The 22,468-nt window shown below is 42.0% G+C and overlaps 1 protein-coding gene across 2 annotated transcripts in view; it reads left to right on the forward strand.

Annotated features, from left to right (window-relative positions):
* Nucleotides 1-22,468, forward strand: part of ETV6 (ETS variant transcription factor 6) — a 147,705-nt gene that overhangs the window by 97,315 nt on the left and 27,922 nt on the right. For both annotated transcript variants that reach the window (XM_083615848.1, XM_083615847.1), the window contains exon 3: nt 21,796-21,960. In XM_083615848.1, coding sequence (XP_083471974.1) covers nt 21,796-21,960 — 165 coding nt within the window. The remainder of the gene's footprint in view (nt 1-21,795; nt 21,961-22,468) is intronic.

The following is a 22,468-nucleotide window of genomic DNA, read 5'->3' on the forward strand; positions in this document are numbered from 1 at the left end:
TTGATGCAAATAAGTGTTTTAATTTTCAGTGCCTTTGTGCTTCACTGCCTGAGAATGGGAGAGAAATTGGGGGGGGGGAGAGAGAAATTGCCAGCAAGGAAATAATGTCTGAAATCTCAAAAGAATGGAAAGAATTAAGAACCAAGAGAGGCCACTGGGGTAAACAAAGTCCTGCTGGAAAATAAAACAGCCCTAAGGTTTTTGGAAGCAAGTGTGGAACTCGCCCTAGTGTACAAATTAGTCCCCTGGCCTCTTCCAAGTCTATCTATTACCTTGAGTGTTGTTGATATTCTGCCTTCTGACTTAATAAGGAAGGTAATAATTACAATCTGGGCTGTGCTTAGGCTACACAAATCATGGCTTTGTGTTAAAATCCCACTTGAGTAAGTCAAATTCTGGTTTTTAAGCAACTAAGGCAAAGACAAAAAATAATCCAGGCTGTTGTTTTCCTCGTCAGTTTGCAACCCTGCTCACCTAGATCTAATGCTAGCTTTGAAGAACAAAACAGAGCACAAGGTACTGGCAGAACTATGTCTATGTTGTGACCTGACCTCATTGAAAAGTGTAACTTTTGAGGCAGTGTAAAGCAATATGAAATAATAATAATAATAATAATAATAATAATAATAATAATAATAATTATTATTATTATTATTATTATTATTATTTTATATTGATTTGCATTGCATCTGAAGTTACACTTTTCAATGAGGTCAGGTCACAATTGTACCATATATCAGTAAGCACTGAGATTAGTTCTTTGCCTGATATTTCATACTCTCATTGATTCCGCTTCAAACTTAACTGGCCTCTTCAACTACTTCATTCATTCTACTCCCTGGATATTATTTCCTCAATTTCCATACCAGACTACTTGCTTAAGCCTGAAGCCTGACTTTGTCCTCTGCATTCCAATTGTAATTATTACCACAAAGGCACAAGGCAAGAGCAGCTGGAAGACAACCCAAACTTTTCAGAAACAAATCATGACTAATCTGTGAGACAACTCGTGGCTTGTTAAAACAAACTGTGGGTTATCATTATGTGCAATGCAGCCAGGTATTCCCTATCATTTTTGAAAGTTTTCATTTAAAAGTTTTATAATGCATACAACATTTTCTCCCTTACCCCACAACTTTCATTTAGTATATATGCTTGTGGTGAGTAACCCATTAAGGATATTCCCTTCAGTTTCACGTGATGCTTCATGGGAAAATAGAATGCACAGCAGTTCCCTCTACTCGCCCCTGGCTTAAGCCAAAGCCGTAGGATGGGGTGGTGGCAGGGCAATATAGCAACCGGATGGACCCGTGCCTCTGTACAACTCCATCTTCCAGAACCCTAAAATCCAAGCTCAGGTCCAGACACTTTTAATTTCAAGTGCCAATCATGGGAAGAAGCAGAAAGTGTTTGCTGCTAATGCTGTCTGTGCATTGTGGCTCTTCCCCTTCCGGATTCCACCATCTGGCTGTAGCCCTGCACCAGAAATTTTGCAATCAAAAAGTGGCAGCCATATTTGTACTTACTTCATTAAGACAGTTATATCCTGACGTTCAGTAGCAATAACCTCCAAGGCAGCTGTCAGACTATTAAAACAAACATAGGAGACTCCAGTGCAATATCAAATCATGCAGTCCTGATTTGCATACCACATTTCATTCAGAGAATGATGAAGAACATTAGCAAACTTTAATAAACACAACAATAAACTTGTCCCCAAGTAAGTGGCTTTATGACTGCAGCGTAAAGCACTAGCAGACATATCAATGTTAATGCAGTCATCCACCAAAATATGTGTCTTTAAGGTAAAGGTAAAGGACCCCTGGACCAGTCAAATTTGACAGCGGGGTGCAGGCCTCATCTCGCTTCAGGCCAAGGGAGCCGGCATTTGTCTGCAGACAGCTTTCCAGGTCATGTGGTCAGCAGGACTAAACCACTTCTGGGGCAACGGAACAGAAAGGCCAGGGACAGCTGGGAAGGGTGGCAGAGCCAGGGCCCCCAAACAAGTGCCCTGCTCTGAAGGTGATCTTTTGGAGGGACAGGGTCATATTGGGGTTAGGGGAACAGAAGGCTTCCCTTCCCAAACTTTTTAGACGGTCTTGAATGGTTGTTTATGAAAAGAAACTAGGAGACATTTAAAATCTTATTTAACACCATTGAAATGTGTTCAGACCAGCAAGTACTTGTAAAGAGGCTGGCTGCTGTGTTCCGACTGGTTGAAGCTTCTGAAGGTATTTTCATGTATAGTGCTCTGTGGGAACATGGTATGGATAGATAATTGTAGCAAGCCTGTCTCTGTCTGGGAAGGACTGCATATAGTGTAGTGAACTACAGTGATGAAAGATGTGTCACGCCACACATGCCACCTTGGCATCAAGAGTCGGCTGAATTTGAGCACGTCTTAGCTGCAAACATTTGAGGGGGAGTGAAACCCCATCCAAAAGAGGGACTAAGCCTCCGTTTATTAGCCTTCATTCAGTTCAATACCAGCTTAGCACCCATTTTAACATGTAGTAAATTACACGATACAGTTGTCACAGAAATTACAGGGCCCCCCCCACATCTTTAAAGTTGTTAAATGTTACAAATATTATGCCTGAATGTATCCTTTCAACTTGACAGCTCAGGGAAGTTACCTAGCTTTAAAAATACAGTCATACCTCGGGTTACAGCCGCTTCAGGTTGCATTTTTTTGGGTTGCAGACAGCCGAAACCCGGAAGTACCGGAACGCGTTACTTTCGGGTTTCGGCGGTCATGCATGCGCAGATGCACTAAATTGTGCTTTGCGCATGCACAGAAGCACCGAATCACCATCTGCGCAGACGCGGGTTGCAAACGCTGTGGGTTATTGTCAGAGCTACCCTAGGTCCCAGCTCACAAAGGACCAATGCTGCTTCGTTGTTAAGTATAAAAGTCTTTATTGAAGTTCAGTTTCACTTCCAGAGCCGCAGCGCGCAGCTCTACGTCTCAACTGTCAGACCGCTGATGCTCCGTCTGAGTCTCCTCCCCCTTGACACCAATTTAAGATTCTAGCCTTGCTCCACCTTCTCCGCTGCTCTTTCCTCCTCTGGGTCCGCCTGCCCGCCGGGGTTCCGCCCTTTCTAGCCTCTTCTCCCGCTGATTCCCCTGAGCCTTCTCCCTCCCTCCGGCGGGCTTTAGGAGCTGGTTCCCCATCCGGGTCTCCTGCTGTTCCGCGCGCCTGCACATTTGAACTTGGCGCGCGCGCCCAGCCAGCAGCTTTCCTCCTGGCCGTTCCACTGCTGCTGTCACTGCTTCCCCCTTCGGGGGGGCTAGCTGCAACTGACCTCCCCTCCGTTGGAGGCGTTGTCAGCCCTGACTCCCTCTCTGGAGGAGACACTGCCCCTGACACATGTGACTCTTCCCCCCCACTACGCTCTGGTGGGGAAACTGGTCCCGATCCTCCACTGCTGCTTTGGGGTTCCCCTCTGGCTCCTTGTTTCTGGTGCGTCCCCCCTGGGACCCCCCTTGCCCTGACCATCGGTGCCCCATTCTGGGAATCTTCTGATTCACTGGAGAAGCTCATGGAATCTCTCGGGCCACTGTCATACTCCCCTACGCTGCCCTCGGATTCTTCCCCTTCGCTCTCCCAATCCTCTCTCCCCAGTGCTCCTGCTCCTGATTCCCTGACAGTTATGAACATCACGTTCGCAACCCAAGCGTCCACTGTAATATAAAATCAACTCCTTTGCCAGTTTCCTCCATTCCAACACTATTTTGCCCTTGAAAAAACAACACCAGGAAGTGCCCAGAGGTGACAATTGCTGAGCTGATTGTTGGCCAAGGAAAGCCTAATCCCCTCACCAGGCTTGCCAAGGGGTCCAGACATGCAAAGGAAGTTTTCTTGTACTTTGGGTGCTGGGACTTCAGAGGTGTTTGCCTAGGCTCATCTTATACCTGGGTCTTGCCCTTATGCTAATCTTGTACCAAGGACTTGTCTGGACATGTTTGCCAAGGTTAAACTAGTGTAATCCCTGTCTACCCCTCCCCTTTTGCAACATGTCAGTGATGTAAAGATGATGTATTGACGATGCTGTGCGAACTGTATTCTGGAATGTGGTGGGAAGTTTTAAAAGTCAATGTCGCCCCATCCTTGGGGTTCACTCACTGCTATTGAACCTGTTGTGCAACAATAAAGGATCTAAGTCTGCTGTTTTGCTCCAAATTGCTTGGCTGGAATTTCCTTCTTTTATTGACCACATAGACCCGCGGGCACTTGTACCCTGACGAGCTGAGCTGTTGAGTGGTCTCTCAGTCCTTAACACAGTGCTCACATGTAGCAACTAAAAAGACATGTAGGGGACAATTGGAATCTCCCTCTGCAGTAAAAGTTTGCCCATCATGGGAGAAGAAAGACAGACCAGTTATGTAACCCACTTGCAAGCCCTCTGTTTATTCTTACTTAAGTAGATATGCGCCGAAACAAATGTAAGGTGGTGATAAAAGCTAAGAGGAATGTCTGTTGGACCACAGGAAATTTCCTGTGCAGGAAGAGATCTTTGGAACTTCCTGTGGAGGAGGAGTGCATTGTGGGTCTGTTGGCAGGAGCCTCTTTACCACAGCTGCAGTTAACTGGGTGGAGGAGAAGGCGGGAGGGAAGGATCATTATCAGATGTCTGCTATGATACAATCCAGAAATAGAATTTGAACTATGTGGTTGTGTGTTTTTTATATATTTCCCTTCTCAGTGTTGCAGGGACAAGCATTCAATCAAAGTTGTGGATTTGTGGTGAAAGTTGCTCATACGCAGGAAGTGAAAAACTGGCTCCTAGCTGTGGCTGGATTCTTCTCTACGTGCGAAAGATCCAAAGGCTGTAAAGGTTTTACTTCTGCCACACTGTAGTCTGTCAAAGACTGCTTTTCAGGCAGCTTCATACTTCTGGCCCTCAAGAAATGAACTGGGGTATTCCTGCTTTATCAGCACAACCTCAGTGGTTGTGCTGTCGTCCCCTTTGCACAGCAAGGCAAGGCACTTAAAATATATATCTGTGCGTATGGTATCTAAATTATGTGCCAAGGAAATAATATTTTGCAACCTATATAAATTATACAAATGGTTTTGCTACTCGGGAGGAGCAAATAGGAGAATGCAGCCTTGGCCCCTGGATCTTTTATTTAGTGATTTCTCAGAGATTTTTCATGCATAAGGGCTAGAGTTGTTGTTGCTATTTGAATGAAAGGTGAGGTTCTCAGGGAACTCTGTTCTGTAACCAGACCATTCTGTGTCTGTTCTGCACTTCGGCAGAAGCTTTAATTTCTGCAGGCTACTAAAGCGAGATGGGCACCACAACCCCAGAGTCGGTCACGACTGGACCTAATGGTCAGGGGTCCCTTTACCTTTACTATAGCCTACTTCCCCTATCTTACTGTTGGCAGAGTAGGCACACGTGATTTACGTAGAGAGGAAGGTGCACAGCAGTGACTTTGTTTGAGCCTTACTCACCATTGCAATCATGCTCTGTGCTCCCAGGCAGCAAAATGGAGCAGCAGGCAGAGATCATTTCGGAAGTGGGAAGGGTTGGCTTGGGACACCTCTGGCGGGATGTAGGAAAGGGCTGCATGTGGTCCACGGATTTTTAATTTTTATTCTACAACATTTATATCATGCTTGATCGTAATAAAACCTATCAGTGGCTTACAAAATGATTAAAATAATTAAATTATTAGTAAAAGATGGGTATTTTAGAAATGTTCAAAAGGTTATTAAGAGCAATGCTGTAGTTTCAAAAAGGGATATCAACACTGCATGTCACATATCAACACTCTACATGTCTGGATAGGTTTGCCTAAAAAAAATGTAAGTAGGCACTGAAAATAGTACAATGAAGGCACTTGCCTGATTTCAGTACACAAAGAGTTCCCGTGCGCAGGTGCTGCCACAACTAACAGATCCATTTCTTGCAAGCACCTGTGACAGTGTTGGTTCCACAGACTGAAGCAGTCCAGTGAGCATAAGTAGAATAAGGCAACCCTGCAAGTTTGCACATGTACACCTTCATTACTGCCTTTGAACTTCCAGGGATAGGGTGGGCATTGTTTGAACTGGTTATGCCTTTTATAGATTTACTCTGCAATCCTGCACATTTGTACTTGGAGACAGAGCTGTAGGTGGGTGATCTTGCGCCCCTGAACCATCCAGATTGCACCCCCTAGCCACGGACAAATTAGCTCTTCTTTCCCCCTGTCCTCCAAACACCCCCCCATTTCAATTCACCCTCTATTTAAAACCTTTGTATATGGCAATAATCAATATTCTTATTTATAGACATATGTATGGACATATTTTTTAGCTGATTTTGCGCCCCACTTCGCCACCCCCCAGCTACGACCTTGCTTGGAGAAGAGAGCTACTGAGTTCAATGTGACTTACTTCCAAATAAGTGCGAAAACCTATACCCACTTACTTGGATGTAAGACCCAATAAGCTCAATGGGACTTACTTTTGAGTAGACATTTATATATGATTGTGTTATTTCTACCAGAAGGTAAAATATTAATTTCTTATTTTTTATCAGTGCCGTGAGCTGCTTTGGGAATGTTTCTTTGCACTGCGTAGGACAAACTGCACCTGCCCAACGGCCACTGAATATCACTGCAGCACAAAAAATAAGTAGCTATCTGTTAATAATTCCAATTCCTGTTCAGTCTGGTGCAATACAGATACAGCTATAAATTGAGTCTATGTTTCCTAAGCTATCAAGACAACTGATGCTTCCCTTCATGCCTGCCTTACCTGTGCTGTCCCTGGAATAGTAAACGTTCATGTGACCAGGGTCTGATCCAATAAATTAAAACAATAATTCTTCATTTCCAAAACAATTTAATGCTGCCTCAGCCTCCTTACCAAAAGAACTTAAATGCTGTTTCAGCTTTTCACTTGCTGTTTTTGTTACACCGTGGAACTTGTTTGCCCGATAAGCACTTCCCCACAGGAAATTTCCTATGACGGAAAATGCTGGGGAAACTTCCTGTCAGAGAGGATGCTGGAGGGGGCAGATAATAGAAGCATTCTAAACCTCAGACCACAGCAACCAAGGAGGGGGTGGGGCAGAATTACTTGTGGGAGGAAAGAACAAAAACTAGCTAATCTAGATGAGCATATAACAAGAGTTGTTCTGTTGGAAGCTAGATCTTCGAATTCTCTTCCAGACGTGCCTTCTCTCTTTGGAAAATTGATTCCATTGATGTATGGCGTTTTCAGACATCCAGGCATTTGCAGCCTAAGAGATCCCAAGGCCAGAGCACAACATCGTATTATACCCAGTGGCAGAAGCTGTCTTGAGTCCATCTTAATTCAGCCAATGTAGTTCCAAATGTGAACACCCTCCTGAGGCTTGCTATGGGTTGGTTGACACAGGAACCCTAAACAAGATTCCACATGGTCAGAAGCCTCTGGGTGGTTGTAGCAGCTGTTGGTTTCCACAGAGGACCCTGTCCAGCCTTATTAAAGGATTCCTCTGCACTCAGTCCACCTTCCTTGTTGGTTTCAAGCAGATTGAGCTGTAAATATAATGAAAGTGATCTGGAAGGGGATTCTCTATTGGAGACTGTAGCAGTTGGCATTAACCTTTGATCACTTGACTGAGAAAGAGCACAAGTTTTCTACTTTAGGCAGAACCATAGCTACAGGGGTGCTAGCCAGGTTTTTGGCCCCCGGTGAAGTCTCCAGAGCGGCACCATTGAGGCTCCAAGTGTGTGTGTACATACGCAGATGCGCATGGGAGGTGCCAAACTGGGTCTTTGACCTGGGTGAAACAATGCCTAGTTTTGCCCCTGCTTTAGGCCACATTATTATGGGGAAATATTGAGCCTCAATTCCACTAAATTTGCAAGATAGTAAAGCTAATTGCAGTCATTGTTTGCATAGAAAAATAGAATTGGGAAAGAAAGATAGTAAAAGTTGCCTATAGTGTAATTTAGCAAATGGAAACAATACTCTGTGAACTTCTGGTCTTCCTTTTATTTTTCATCTTAAAAGCAGCCATGAGTGACCCTGGATTAGAGAACTACGGGGAGAAGGTTAGCCCTGGCCGCACACCATTTCCCTGGTTTAATTTCCCCCCAAAGGTACCATTTGTCCCACACGGCAAGTACCAGCACCCTCAGGGGCATGGTAGTCAGGTAAACATGGAGGGCGAAGCTTTTCTAAAATCTCCCTCCTTTCCCAGCCTCATGGCTCCCATAAAATCCCACTTCTTTTACACACATATCCTGATATTATGTATTCACACTTCCCATGTTTCTTTTCTCTTTTTATGTTTATTAACTAGGGATGTGCTAAACAGCTAAATGTGTCTGTGATTCTAAGGAGAGTTGCACTTGCAGTAACCACACATTTAATTCCTAGGATTTGAGTGCTTTGAACTTTTGAAAAGATTTTTCTGAACCTTCCAAGCAGATGATCTCTTGAAGAATCCAGTGTCTGGTGCAGGGGAATGAATTCACTTTTCTCTAATGAACCAAAAAGTGACTATGGGGATGAGTGGTTTTTCAGAAACTGATAATATTACCAAAAGTTCTGAAGTCCACCTCCGAGGGCCTTCTGGCGGTTCCCTCACTGCGAGATGTGAGGTTACAGGGAACCATGTAGAGGGCCTTCTTGGTAGTGGCACCCACCCTGTGGAATGCCCTCCCATCAGACGTCAAGGAAAGAAACAACTATCTGACTTTTAGATGACATCTGAAGGCAGCCCTGTTTAGGGAAGTTTTTAATGTCTGATATTTTATTGTATTTTTAATATTTTGTTGGAAGCCACTCAGAGTGGCTGGGGAAACCCAGCCAGATGGGCGGGGTATAAATTGTTGTTGTTGTTATATTTTAAAAGTTTTAACATACATTATTATTTGCATTAGTCCACAAACAATCTCAGTATCTTTATGGGGGGTTCTTCCAGCCCGCGGACTTCCCCCCACCCCTCTGCCTAGTTCCACTAATTATCTCTTCTCTTTTCTGCATCTAAATACCTTTATCCAAACTATTAAATCTCCTTTTTAATATCCCTTGTCAAATTATATTGTGCTAGTCCAATCCTGCTAACATTTTTAGATATTTGCAGTGCTCCTTCATATATTCTATAAAGTTAATCCATGCTTTTAAAAATTTATTGTCCGGGAAATTGTCTTCCCGGACAATTTCGCCATTTCGGCATAGTCCATCAGCTTCGATATCCATTCTTCTTTCGATGGGGTTCTTTCTTCCTTCCATCCCTGGGCATACAACATTCTTGCTGCTGTTGTTGCATATATAAATAGGACCTCTTTCTCCTTCGGTAATTATTCTCCTATTATACCTAATAGAAAAGCCTCTGTTTTTTTAACAAAAGTTATTTTAAACATTTTTTAAATTCATTATAAATCATTCCCCAGAAGGCTTTTGCTAAATACCATTGGTACATCATTTTCATATAATTCTGTTTTAATGAACAGCAAGCAGTAAATCTTAAATCCACATTCCACAACTTTCCCCATGAATCAAGTTGGATATTATGACCCACATCTTTTGCCCAATGTATCATTACAGATTTTACTTCTTCATCTTTTGTCTCTCATTCCATCAACATTTTATATATTTTTGACAGAACCTTTTTGTTATTTTCCAACAAGCCTTTTTGTAATCTTGAGAGTTCTTTCCTTTGACCATTTTAAAAATGTCATTTAGCTAATGATATTGGAGCCAATCAGTGAACAAATGCCTTATACAGTGGTACCTCTGGTTACTAACTTAATTCATTCCAGAGGTCCGTTCTTAAGCTGAAACCATTCTTATCCTGAGGCGCACTTTTGCTAATGGGACATCCCGCTGCATGTGCACCTCCAGCACACGATTTCCATTCGCATCCTGGGGCAAAGTTTGCAACCAGGAGCAACTATTTCCGGGGTTAGCGGAGCTCGTAACCTGAAGCGTTCGTAACCAGAGGTACCACTGTATTCTCATAGTTCTTCAGTTTCAACTGATTTCCCTCCTCCACCAATAATAATAATAAGCTGATGATGTTGATGATGATGATGATGATGATCACTATCAAATTCACTACTGAAACACAGCACTGTACATGACTTAAAATGCCTATCAGTTGACTGGTCAGCAGTGACGGAGCATTCCCCGCTGGCACCCAGGACGGGGTGTGCTGTGGTGGCAGGGCTCACCACCAGAGCGACCCCCGCCAAATGGAGCTTAGAAGGACACAACAGCTCATGATGCAACAGAGCATCCTGAGGAATGCAACCCCCCCAAAAAAAACCTGCGCCCAGGGCAACAGGCCCCCACCCACCCACCCACTATACCTCTGCTGGTTAGATACTGTCAATTGACCACCAATTACTTGATCATGTCAGATTTCTGTGAAGAGCACCCTCGCACAAGAAGTGTCTGACTTTTTCATTGCATCTTGGTGTCATCTTATAGCAGTGGCAGGAAGTATAGGGCCCTTGCTCTCCCAGCCTGCAAGAAGCATAGTCACACATGCATACACGTTTAGGAGGCCTCCTGCTTTCTTTATTCCCAATTAAGTCACATGGTTCTCATCCTGGGCAAGTGATGTAACTGCAGGAATCTATGAACAGAAACAAGTATGAAGCAGCAATTCTCGCTGTGGGCAACTGCAGCAGGCCTTAGGCTCATGGGCTGTCCCTGCCCTTCCCCTTCTCTGGTACAGCCATAAGGAGGCAATTGGAAGTTTTCACTTCCAATTTCACTTCCAATTTCACTTCCAACATGCTGCACATTGTGATTTTGTCTGAACCCTAAAAAGGTAAAGGTAAAGGACCCCTGACAGTTAAATCCAGTTGCAGATGACTCTGGGGTTGCGGCGCTCATCTCGCTTTAGAGGCCGAGGGAGCCAGTGTTTGTCCGCAGACAGTTTTTCCGGGTCATGTGGCCAGCAGAACTAAGCCTCTTCTGGTGCAACGGAACACCGAAACCAGAGCAGCGCACAGAAACGCTGTTTACCTTCCCCGCCGGAGTGGTACCTATTTATCTACTTGCACTTTTTGGCGTGTTTTCAAACTGCTAGGTTGGCAGGAGCAGGAACCGAGCAACGGGAGCTCACCCCATCGTGGGGATTCGAACCACTGACCTTCTGATCGGTAAGCCCAAGAGGCTCAGTGGTTTAAACCACAGCGCCACCCGCGTCCCTATGTCTGAACCCTAAACTGTGCCTAATAAAATATAACCCATGGTTTGAAGTAGGCATTTCAGGTATGGACAAAATGGCAAGCTATGTTTCTTCCAAAAATGGAAGCTTTTCGCCATACCTTCATTAAAATTTGGTAGAGTTATTGGGGCCATAAAATTGCTTTTCAGGCTGAATGCTGCCTGCAGACCACAAAGTGACTCTGTTTTACTTTGACTAGTCCTTAAAACATTAAATCAAGGTCTGGGGAAAATGTTACTCACCTTTGCACTCCTAAGAAAAGAAAAGACATTTTCAGGTTCTAAGAAATACAGATATTCTGTAGTTTAATGCTACCGTTCCTTTTTTGTATTTCGTATGCAACATGTGCAATCTGTTAACATATGGGCTTGTATGCTGACCCTATGCCTTAGTTAGGGTTGCCGTATTTTGAAGAGCAAAAAAGAGGAAAAAATTGCTGACTTCTACCACCCCTGCTGAAATTCCCCTTTCCACGCATGCACATCCTGTTAAAGGTGCAGAAGCTTCTCTCTGCCTTCTCACCTGGCGATGCTGCTCCAGATCCCCTGGTCCTCTCGCATTCTCTATCCCTTGGCAGAAGTCATTTCCTCCAGCTCCACATGCATTGCCCTTGAAGGCCCACAGCCCCATTTCCAGTCCCCCAGCCTCCAGCCACCCTCCCCGGCACGCTCCTAGCCAGCCCTGAGGGACCCTCTCTGCGCACAACCCCTTGCTCTTAGCACCCAGCATCCTGTACACTCTTCCCTTTTGCAGCACCGATTGTTCCAAGCCTCTGCAGGCAGCCCTCATGCATCTCCCCAAACCACTATGCAAGGATCTCTTCGCACTCCCGCCTGCATGTCCTCTCAGCCCTCCCGGCTGGCTGCCATTCCCTCAGTCACCGAATCTTAAAAATCCGCCGGAATGAACTTTTAACAATGAAAAAGAGGACATATCCAGGAATATCCGGACATATGGTAACCCTCCCTTAATGCACATAGTACATAACTTCCCCTGGTGCTAGACAGCACCATTGTTTTCAAGGGGTAGTCAGTTTGTGTGGCAAAATGCACCTGTGGCCTCCTTCCCTCTCGCCCATGGAGAATAGAGAGTGCATCTAGATGCACAACCATCCAAGTTCTTAGCTCTTAGCTCCTGAAGCTTCCAATGAATAAAAAACGGCCATTGCTAATTGGAGTGAAGGCAGTTGGAGGAAAGTACATTTTCACGTTGGGCTTTCATGGTAGAGAGCTGCGGGGATGGGATTCCATGCATCCCTAGATTTTTTCTGGTCTGTTTAGGTCTAATAATAATTTAGTGTAAACATTGTGGGCTGTAGTTCATGAAAAGCATACACTACAAGACTGTTGGCTTTGCTGCAGTAGCCTAATGGAATTTGCCACTATTTTGTCCTTCCTATTGTAGTATTTCCCCCATCGGATCATATATTACAGTATTGCGAACAGGTAGGTTCCTTAGCTGTAGATCCTGGCCCTTTAAAAAATTGCTTAATTTCAGGACAGAGAACGTATTTTCCCTTTGTTGAGCAATTTAAATGTGAGGAGGGGTTTAAGAGGGATAGGAATTTAGCTTCTGTCTTCCAGGCCACCCCACTCTCCTTTTCCTTAAATTGGTGACATGGTCAACTTTCATAAATCTGCAGGCGATCACTGCCCAGTGAGCTAATTTAGAGTCCTGCTTGTACACCTGATAAGCAAATGCAAGCCGTGTGTTATGTCAGCAGGTCAGCAGGGTTGATGGAACATGGGATTTTCACTCTGGTTCCAGAAAGGGGCTGTCACTGCTTCCAGGAAGCAGCACTTGGCTCTGATTCTGGAGAGTTGGAAGATTTATTTCCTCATAGCAAGGACTCCGAGTCTGAACATTCTTCTCAAGTGTTTTAATCAATACGCTTTTCTCGCATCTTATAAGTGGAGTCCATTTAAATAGAGGGGGGGATTTATTTATTGCTAGTTTTATTGATTGTGACATTATCCAACATTGTGACTATGAGAAGCAACATGGCTAAAATTTTAAGACATCAAAACAAGTAAAATGTCCAGTGGGAAAAGGGAAATTGGCCCTAATCAGGAAGTTAAGCCACTTTATTTTTTTATATATATATATAAATTTTTATTAATTTTCCAACATGTATTAAGACACAATACAACTGACAATACATAAACAAACAAACATATAAACACGTATAATTTCATAACCTCTTTTTCTTAAACCTTATTTCAACGACTTCCCCATACCTCCCTTTTCTGCATCCCTGTTTTAAACTTTTCCAGCAACCCCTAATTTCAATTACTTATAATTCGCTTTCTTCAATCCTTTTTCTCTTACCCAATTATTTGTCACTGCAATTCTGTTTTACCTTACCCATGACATTTTAGCACTCATTAATTTTGCAACAATTCTTAAGATAAACTTTAAATTTCTTCCAATCTTCTTCCACCGTCTCTTTTCCTTGGTCGCAGATTCTGCCAGTCATCTCGGCCAGTCCCATATAGTCTATCACCTTCGTCTGCCACTCTTCCAGCGTGGGTAGTTCTTGTGTCTTCCAATACTTTGCTAAGAGAACTCTTGCTGCTGTTGTAGCATACATAAAGAACGTCCTATCTTTCCTTGACACCAATTGGCCTACCATGCCCAGGAGAAAGGCCTCTGGTTTCTTATGAAAGGTACACTTAAGGACCTTCTTAATTTCATTATAGATCATTTCCCAGAAGGCCTTGATCCTTGGGCACGTCCACCAAAGGTGGTAGAAAGTACCTTCAGTTTCATTACATTTCCAGCATTTATTATTGGGCGTATGATAGATTTTTGCAAGCTTGACTGGGGTCATGTACCACCTATAAATCATTTTCATAATGTTCTCTCTTAAGGCATTACATGCCGTAAACTTTATACCGGTAGTCCATAACTGTTCCCAGTCAGCAAACATAATGTCATGACCAATGTCTTGTGCCCATTTAATCATAGCTGATTTAACCATCTCATCCTGTGTATTCCATTTCAACAGCAAGTTATACATTCTTGACAAATTCTTAGTATTGGGTTCCAACAATTCTGTTTCTAATTTTGATCTCTCCACCTGGAAGCCAATTTTCCTGTCCTGTTTGAAAACTTCATTTATCTGGTAATAATGAAGCCAGTCTCTTACTTTAGACTTCAATTTCTCATAGCTCTGCAATTTCACTTTTCCCTCCTCTTGTTCTATAATTTCCCAGTATTTTGGCCATTTAGATTCCATATTAAGTTTTTTCACTTCCTTAGCTTCCATTGGTGAAAGCCACCTAGGGGTTTTGTTTTCCAACAGATCTTTATACCGAATCCAAACATTATATAGTGCCTTCCTAACAATGTGGTTTTTGAAACCTTGGTGAATTTAAACCTTGTCATACCATATATATGCATGCCAGCCAAACCTATTACTGAACCCTTCCAGATCCAAAATGTCTGTGTTTTCAAGAAGCAGCCAGTTTTTCAGCCAGCAAAAAGCCGCTGATTCATAATACAATTTTAAGTCCGGCAGGGCAAACCCCCCTCTTTCTTTTGCATCAGTTAATATCTTAAATTTTATTCTGGGCTTTTTGCCCTGCCAGACAAATCTAGATATGTCTTTTTGCCACCTCTTGAAACAGTCCATTTTATCCACAATCTGCAATGTTTGAAACAAAAACAACATTCTCGGCAAAACATTCATCTTAATATCAGCAATTCGGCCTAACAAGGAAAGTCTCAAATTTGACCATATTTCTAAATCTTTCTTAACTTCTGTCCAACATTTCTCATAATTGTCTTTAAATAAGTTCACATTCTTGGATGTCAAATTAATCCCCAGGTATTTCACTTTCTTTGCTACTATTAAACCGGTTTCACTATGAAACCTCTCTCTTTCAGCAACTGTTAGATTTTTATCCAGTACTTTCGTTTTCTGTTTGTTCAACTTAAAACCTGCTACTTGACCAAATACTTGTATTAGCTCTAAAACTCTTTTCGTACGGAAGTTAAGCCACTTTAGTTCTAGAAATTGGAGAAAATAAAAACTGTAGAGGGAGGATGGTCAGCCTCAGAGATTTAATAGATAAAAAAAAATTAATTATAATAAAAAACTGGCATAAGATTTAGTAGTGTTTTGGGAATGATAAGCACAACAAAAGCAGAACTTGATGAGTGAGAGGTGGAGCCTGTAAAAATCTAATAGAATCTGGAGGGAATGGGAAACACTTGGAGAAACTTGGAGTAGAGCTAATGTAGAAACCTGGTAGCTTATTGCTAGAGACTAGTGGTCTAAGAGTGGAGCCTAAAGAATATGGATTTTATCAGTTTTTCAGATCTCAGTATCTTATATAACCAGTTAATGAACTCCTTGTAGTTACATGTAAACATTCAGAAATACACCAACAATCTGTGTGATTGTGTGATACATTCTGTGTGCCTGAAACCATAATTTTTCAGAATCCCTTCCAATGAAACTACTACTTTTTAATTTTAAATTTTTTTAAGTTTCCTAGTCAGCATGATGACGACTGGTAAAATTTTTGAAATGCAGCTTTGATGTGCAAGACCTGAAAGTTCACAGAAGAACAATAGCAAAGCTTACATTTTACAGTATTTTGTTAGCAAGCCCTTACTGTAAAATGTATTCTCTTGATTGGGGATGGGGGTTGACTCATAATTTTGAGCATCTGTGGCTGGCAAAACGGCCCACTTTCCTTTATCCTGATCTTCTGTTCTGAAATGCCCCCTGCCCTTTCTTCCCGGCTTTAATTTCAAGGCTGGTATGTTTTTGCCAGGATTGCGTGGTTGGACAGAGTCTTGATGCTGTAATTAGAGATGGTTACTCCCCACCCCCCCACCCTTTTTATGATGTGCAGGACTTGCCTTCGGGTATTCTGGTTTCTTAGCTGCTTTCCATTCCCCTGCCCACTAGAAATGCATTCTAGCCACCCCCTCACACAGAAGCGTTCCGGTTAAATCACTTAGATGTCCTCCAGCACCACAGAGCAATTGTATAGGGTGTGGTGTGGTGGGGAAAGAATCCTCTTGGAGGTACTATTGGAATTCCTTATATTGTAGCCACAAGCTTCACCTTGTAGCCATGAACGTTTAGCCTTCTCCCATTCCACCTGTGGCCATGCCCTACTTTAAAAATAAGAAGATATGAAGTGACAAGGAAAAGTACAGAGCATGTACAGAGCGACCTCCAGCCCCATTAGCATCTTTCTTCCAAGGAAGACACTGACAGCATCCTCAGCACACAGCCCAATTTAAAAACAAAACAAAATTATCATCTAAAATCAACAGAAAAAGCCAGAGTTGAGTGCGGAGTTTAGCACTGATGTGATCTAGAAGTAAAGCAGCAAGCTGAAGAGAGTCAGAAAAACATTTGAGAGCAATGTTTGATTTCCGTTTGAATCCAGGCTATGGGAAAAGCAAGACCTTTTCGGGGTCCTAATGCTGCAAAGCCCTCCATTGTAGATTCAGGTTGTATGCATGTGTAAATAAACCATATATCATAAAGATAACACAGTCTCCGCTGTGCCTCATTCCCCAAAGGAATGAAGAACCCTGCGTAAAGTGCCTGGAACCGCTGGCATCTTGTACCGCTCAGAGATTGGTGTGGGGAGCAACACTGGTATTAGAAGTGGGATTTGTGTTTCCTGAAGGAGGGCCTGTGAGTGAGATGTGCCTGAGTCAAGATGGAGGGAAGAATAGCAACACTCCTTGAGGAACTTAAGAAAACAAAGCAGCAAGAAAGCCGGCTGCAGTGCCGGCAGTTGCATAAAATGGAACAGCTGCTAGCAGAGTGACTGAGAAGCCTCTGTGGACAGAAAAACTCTCAAGAGGGGGTTGAAAGTGACCCAGAAACCCAGCTGCAAGGCACCCAGATGGAAAGAGTGGCCAAAGAGATCCAGAGTGTGGATGGGCAGCTGAGGGGCCGGGACTGCGAAGAGAAGCAGTTGGTGGCTGAAGGCAAGGGAGAAGACAATGCTTTGTAGAAGGGGGAGCTGTCTGGAGCTGAGGAGCTGCGGCTGATTGATTTCTTCACTTCTTGGGAGTCTGCTGTAAGAGATGTGTGTAAGAGTGTAAGAGGTGTAAGAGATGTGTGCGCATGAGCAGGAGGAATTGGAGGTGTGTGTGAACATGCAAGAGGAGCATAAAATGGAGCCTGCCAGCGCCTGTTCTCTTATAATGGCAATGGCACTCACCTGAGAGGTGCCAGAACTGAGTTCCGACTGAAAGAAAGCCCTGGAGCCTGCTGAATTGGTGCAGGAGGAGATGCTAGAGATGATCAGGAGGCCATATACCTCTGAATTCCAGGTGCTTGGGTACACAAAATCCATCTGTCCAGAGTGGCTGGGTAAACCCAGCCAGATGGGCAGGGTATAAATAATAATAGTTGTTGTTGTTGTTGTTGTTGTTGTTATCACCATGCTTTGATTGTGTGTCTCCAGGTGGGCTAATGTTAATAGGTTTTGATGGACTAACTCCAATGGCATTAACAATATAAAGGGAGTGTAAAGGGAAGTGTCAGACAGATATTTTTAAGAGCTAGATAAAATTGTTAATTGTTAACTCATCAGTTAATATTATATGTAAAAGAAGGTTCTGTAATAAATTGGGTAGATCTCCCGGAAATGTAGATAATTCATGAGTATGTGTAATAATCAATTTAAAAACATTTAGCTTCATTTTTGTGTGATTGATTATTTAATGGTTATCATTGCTAAATATGTAAATATGAATGTAGATAAGGATTTCTAGGTTTTGAACATGGCACATAACTTTGATGATAAAATTTTAGTAAAGGAGCAGGATTGTTTCTCTCTTTTCAAAGACAATTCCTAACATAATTAGAAATAAGAGTATGAAAAAAGGGAAATAAAAGATTTATGAAAATTTTAAAGTAGTAGGCAATGTCTTGTAAGAATCATAAAAAGGAAGTAAGAACAGTTGTTGAGGAATTGTATTTAGATTTGGTGGAACATTTTTAGGGGTTTCAGGAATGATTAGAGTTAAAAATAGAGCATATAAAAGAAAAAAATGGAAGAAAATATTATTTGGAAAGGTTGCCGAAATGGGCATCTATTACAATAAACAAACTAATATTACATATAGTTATGTAATGCAATTAAAGAGATTAAATAGAATTGAGGGAAACTAGCACAACAGGTTTCAGAGAGATTGTAAGGATAAAAGTGCAATAATGCTTGATAACTGAGGGTAGGCAATGCATAGAAGTGTTGAAATGCAAAATAGAGGACAATTTAGGCAGGAAGACAGGAATAAAAATTAGAGCTTTAAAAGAGGAAGTTGAGAGAGAGAATTTAGTATTGTGGAAAGAAGAATTGTCTGCAATTATATTTGGGCCTGTTTGTACTGAACCTCTCTCTCTCTATATATGGCTGCAAACAGAATCAGTTCAGAAAAGACAAGACAGCAGAAGGAACAGGTGTTAAAGTCATGTTTTGAGATTTAAGATCTAAAGATGTAACAATAGTATACAATGCAATTAGAGATCCTATGGCACCTGGGGCATTACAGTTGCTGCAGCAGCAACAAAAACCTCTAGGTAGTCCACAAGAGCCTTGGCACTTGTCCCGTGGTCCATGGGGGGGGGGGAGAGAAGATTGGAGATCACAGCCCTGAATAAGCACAGAGAAATTCACTTTTTTTTTTGTTAAGTCACAGAAACTATCAAGAGAAGGCATTAAAGATTTTATGCCATGGGTTCATTTACCAGAAGTAAACATTAGCAAGAAACAGGACATAAATATAGAACAGGTAAGAAAAGCTATAAAACATTCTAAGAGTGGAAAATCTCCAGGTCCAGATAGATTCATAGCAGAATATATATTTAAAAAATACTGACAATATAGAAGCACCATTAGTGGAGGCTTTAAACTAAATTTAAACTGGAAATCTGCCCCAGAAATGGAAAATAAGAATCATATCTGTATTATATTAAAAGGGGAGAATAATGAAGATTCAATGTTGTACAGACCGTCTGCCCTATTGAATTTTGATTGTAAAATTTTAACCTCCATAGGGTAACAGAAAAATGTGTGCATAAAGATCAAACAGGTTTTATTAAGTGACGAGCTATAATAATGAGTTTAAGAAGAGTATTAAATATTATGCGATCTCTTGGTTTCTGGATGAAGAACAAGCTTATGACAGGTTCAAGTGGGGGTTTATGAAGGAATTTTTTTTTGGAAAGGATTGTATTTCCAACAAATTTCTGTAAGCCGAAAGATTGAAATATTTTTTGCAGAAGGTAACTGAAGCTATCAAAAGAACTGTACGGAACAACCTTACATTTACAGAGCAAAATATCCTCTTGAATTATATACCCAGCACGTGGAACCTTACAAAAGGACAACACGAGTGGACTCTCCCTGCCCTTAACTAAAGCAAAAAGACTGATACTGATGAACTGGAAAAATAAAAATGCAGCTCCCTTCTACGATTGGATTGGGGATTTATACAAACTTACAACATGTGAACAACTTGCATATAAACACAGACTTGCCATGGAGAAATTCAATGATATTTTGAATCCATTCTTACAAATACTGTAATAGGTTAAGATCTGGTGAAGTACAATAACAACCTTGTAAAATACAGTGGTACCTCGGGTTACAGACGCTTCAGGTTACAGACCCCGCTAACCCAGAAATAGTGCTTCAGGTTAAGAACTTTGCTTCAGGACGAAAACAGAAATCGTGCTCTGGCGGCACGGGAGCAGCAGGAGGCCCCATTAGCTAAAGTGGTGCTTCAGTTAAGAACAGTTTCAGGTTAAGAACGGACCTCCAGAACAAATTAAATACTTAACCTGAGGTACTACTGTATACAGTTTTGGGTTTTTCCCTCTCCCCCATTTGTTTTCCCTTCTACACTGGTTCTGTTTCTCTTTTTCTTTCTTTTATTTACATCTCACCATATTTAGTGCACATATAATTATGTATTTTTTTAGCTTTCAATGAAGATGTTATATATATCTGTAAGCTGATAGATATAGAAATATGGTTGGGGTGAGATTTAATGACTTAGGTTTCCCAATGTTATATCCTAGTGGAGTGGTAAGAGAAGGGTGCCTGCGGCCAGAGGCATCTCTAGTGCAATAGATAAGACAAAGTAAGACAATAAAAGGCATAAGAATAGCAGAAATAGAACATAAAATCAGCTTTGACTGTGATGATATGGGAGTTTTCTACACAGAATCAGCCAAAATAAATTGGGAAAATGAAACAGGAGTATAAGGGGCTGGATTAAAAATCATTATAACAAAACATGAATTATTACCAGCAAATGTATATTATGATGAGATTGAATATGAGAATTTAGCTGGTGTAGTAGAGTAAAATATCCGGGTCTCAAAATCACAGATTACCTAACAGAACTATTTCAAAGATAATTAGCTCCCAGCTAGATCCGGCACAACAGATCCAACAAGATGTAGAATTCTGGGAAAATGGGGTGGGGGGCAATAAGCCTAATTAAGATAAACGTTTTAACAAAATAACATGTTTTCTGCATAACATTCCCATGTTTTTACATCACAAATGGTAAAGGAATGGCGTAGAAAATAATATCAACTTTTATGTGGCTAGGGAAAAAGGTAAGCGTATCAAAAGCTATAGTGAGAGGGAATCCCTGGAAGGGAGGACTGTGGAGTCCTGATTTTGAATTTTATTTTGAAGCAGATATTTTAAATGCATTATGGATGGTCGAAAGAATCAGAATGAAATAATATAGGGGATGGAGTTATATAGTAAATATTGGACTTAAAACATGGGATAAACACAGAGCATATCTCACTTCCAACATATCTGATATACTCAGTGCTTTTTTCTAAAAATGTCTAGGGGTACTAGACATCAATATTCCTACTCATATTGAAATGTTGCCCCACAATGAGGCCAAACTTAGATTCACAAACTGTTTAGGGGTATGCGTACCCCTGCGTCCCCCCAGAAAAAAAGCACTGGATATACTCTATGTTTATCCCATACTGTAATTCCAGTACTTACTACGGTTTTCCATAGTGTTTCAATTTTTCATTCATGATCTAAAAGCTTTAGGAGTCACCATGGATCCCTGGGGTAAGAGTGTTATTGCCCTGGTGTCCTGCTTGTGGGGCTCCCCACTGGGGGAAGCCCAGTGCTGGACTAGGGAGGCCTTCAATCTGATGCTGAAGGTCTTTTCTTGTTTTCTCCAGGGCCATTGTTGGAGGAAGGGAAGCTTTCTTCTTTTCTTGAGAAGATATTTTCTGTACCATCATAGAAGGCACAAAATGTGATACAGATGCCCAGGTTAGGGATGCGCAGTGCTTTTTTTCTTTTAAAAAAAAAGGTTTAGGGGTGCTCTCATTTTGACTCAAGAAAATCACCATTTTATAGTTCAAATTGGAAAAAATAAATACAGTAAATGGACAAAAGTACAAAGATTTACAAAAGGCTTAGGGGTATGTGTCCCCCCAGAAGAAAAGCACTGGGGATATGTGTAACCCCATAACATGATGCTCAGCAAATAGTGAAATCCCTGTGTCAGATTCTCCCTGGTATTTTGTGGAATATTTTTGTTTTGGTTTCAGTTTTTCAGTGTATGATTATTCAATCATTTCTGTAGGCTTGCAGCCCATTTACTGGAGCAGAGATGATGTAGCCCATTGGCTGAAGTGGGCTGAAAAGGAATTCTCATTAAGACCCATTGACAGCAACACTTTTGAGATGAATGGCAAAGCGCTCTTGCTTTTAACCAAAGAGGATTTTCGATACAGGTCTCCACATTCGGGTGAGTACTAAGAAGTGGATAATGAGGCCTCATTCATATGTAGTGCTAAGCGAAAGTATGGGTAAGCATGAACAAGAAAGCATGTGGGTATTCTTGACACAAATCACAGCTGCTTTGTTCCTGGTCTGGACTTGCTAATGTTGTGGCACCCAGAACTAAGCCATGGTTTGACTTCACTATAGCCAAACCTTGATTTAGTTCTTGTCTAGAGTGAGATTTGAACTTAATGCTAAACCGAAACAGGACTTAGGTATGGATAGCACAACAGCAGCATGGCAGGAGTGAAGCCCCTGTGCATTTTGCTGTGAGTACCCATGCACTAGGTCATTCATGCTTAGCCAGGATTTGGCCTACCAAATTGCATAGGACTGGTACGCAAAAGCCCTCTTTGGCCCCATTGCTTCCTAGTCTCCCTAGTCTCTAGGGACATAGCAACCACACCACTGGGAATAAGGGCAAGGGGGCTGAAGTAAATTCTGAGAGCAGTGGGAAGCAATGGGGCCTGCAA

This window comes from Podarcis filfolensis, assembly GCF_964270895.1.
Source record: "Podarcis filfolensis genome assembly, chromosome: 5".
NCBI classification, from domain to species: domain Eukaryota; kingdom Metazoa; phylum Chordata; class Lepidosauria; order Squamata; family Lacertidae; genus Podarcis; species Podarcis filfolensis.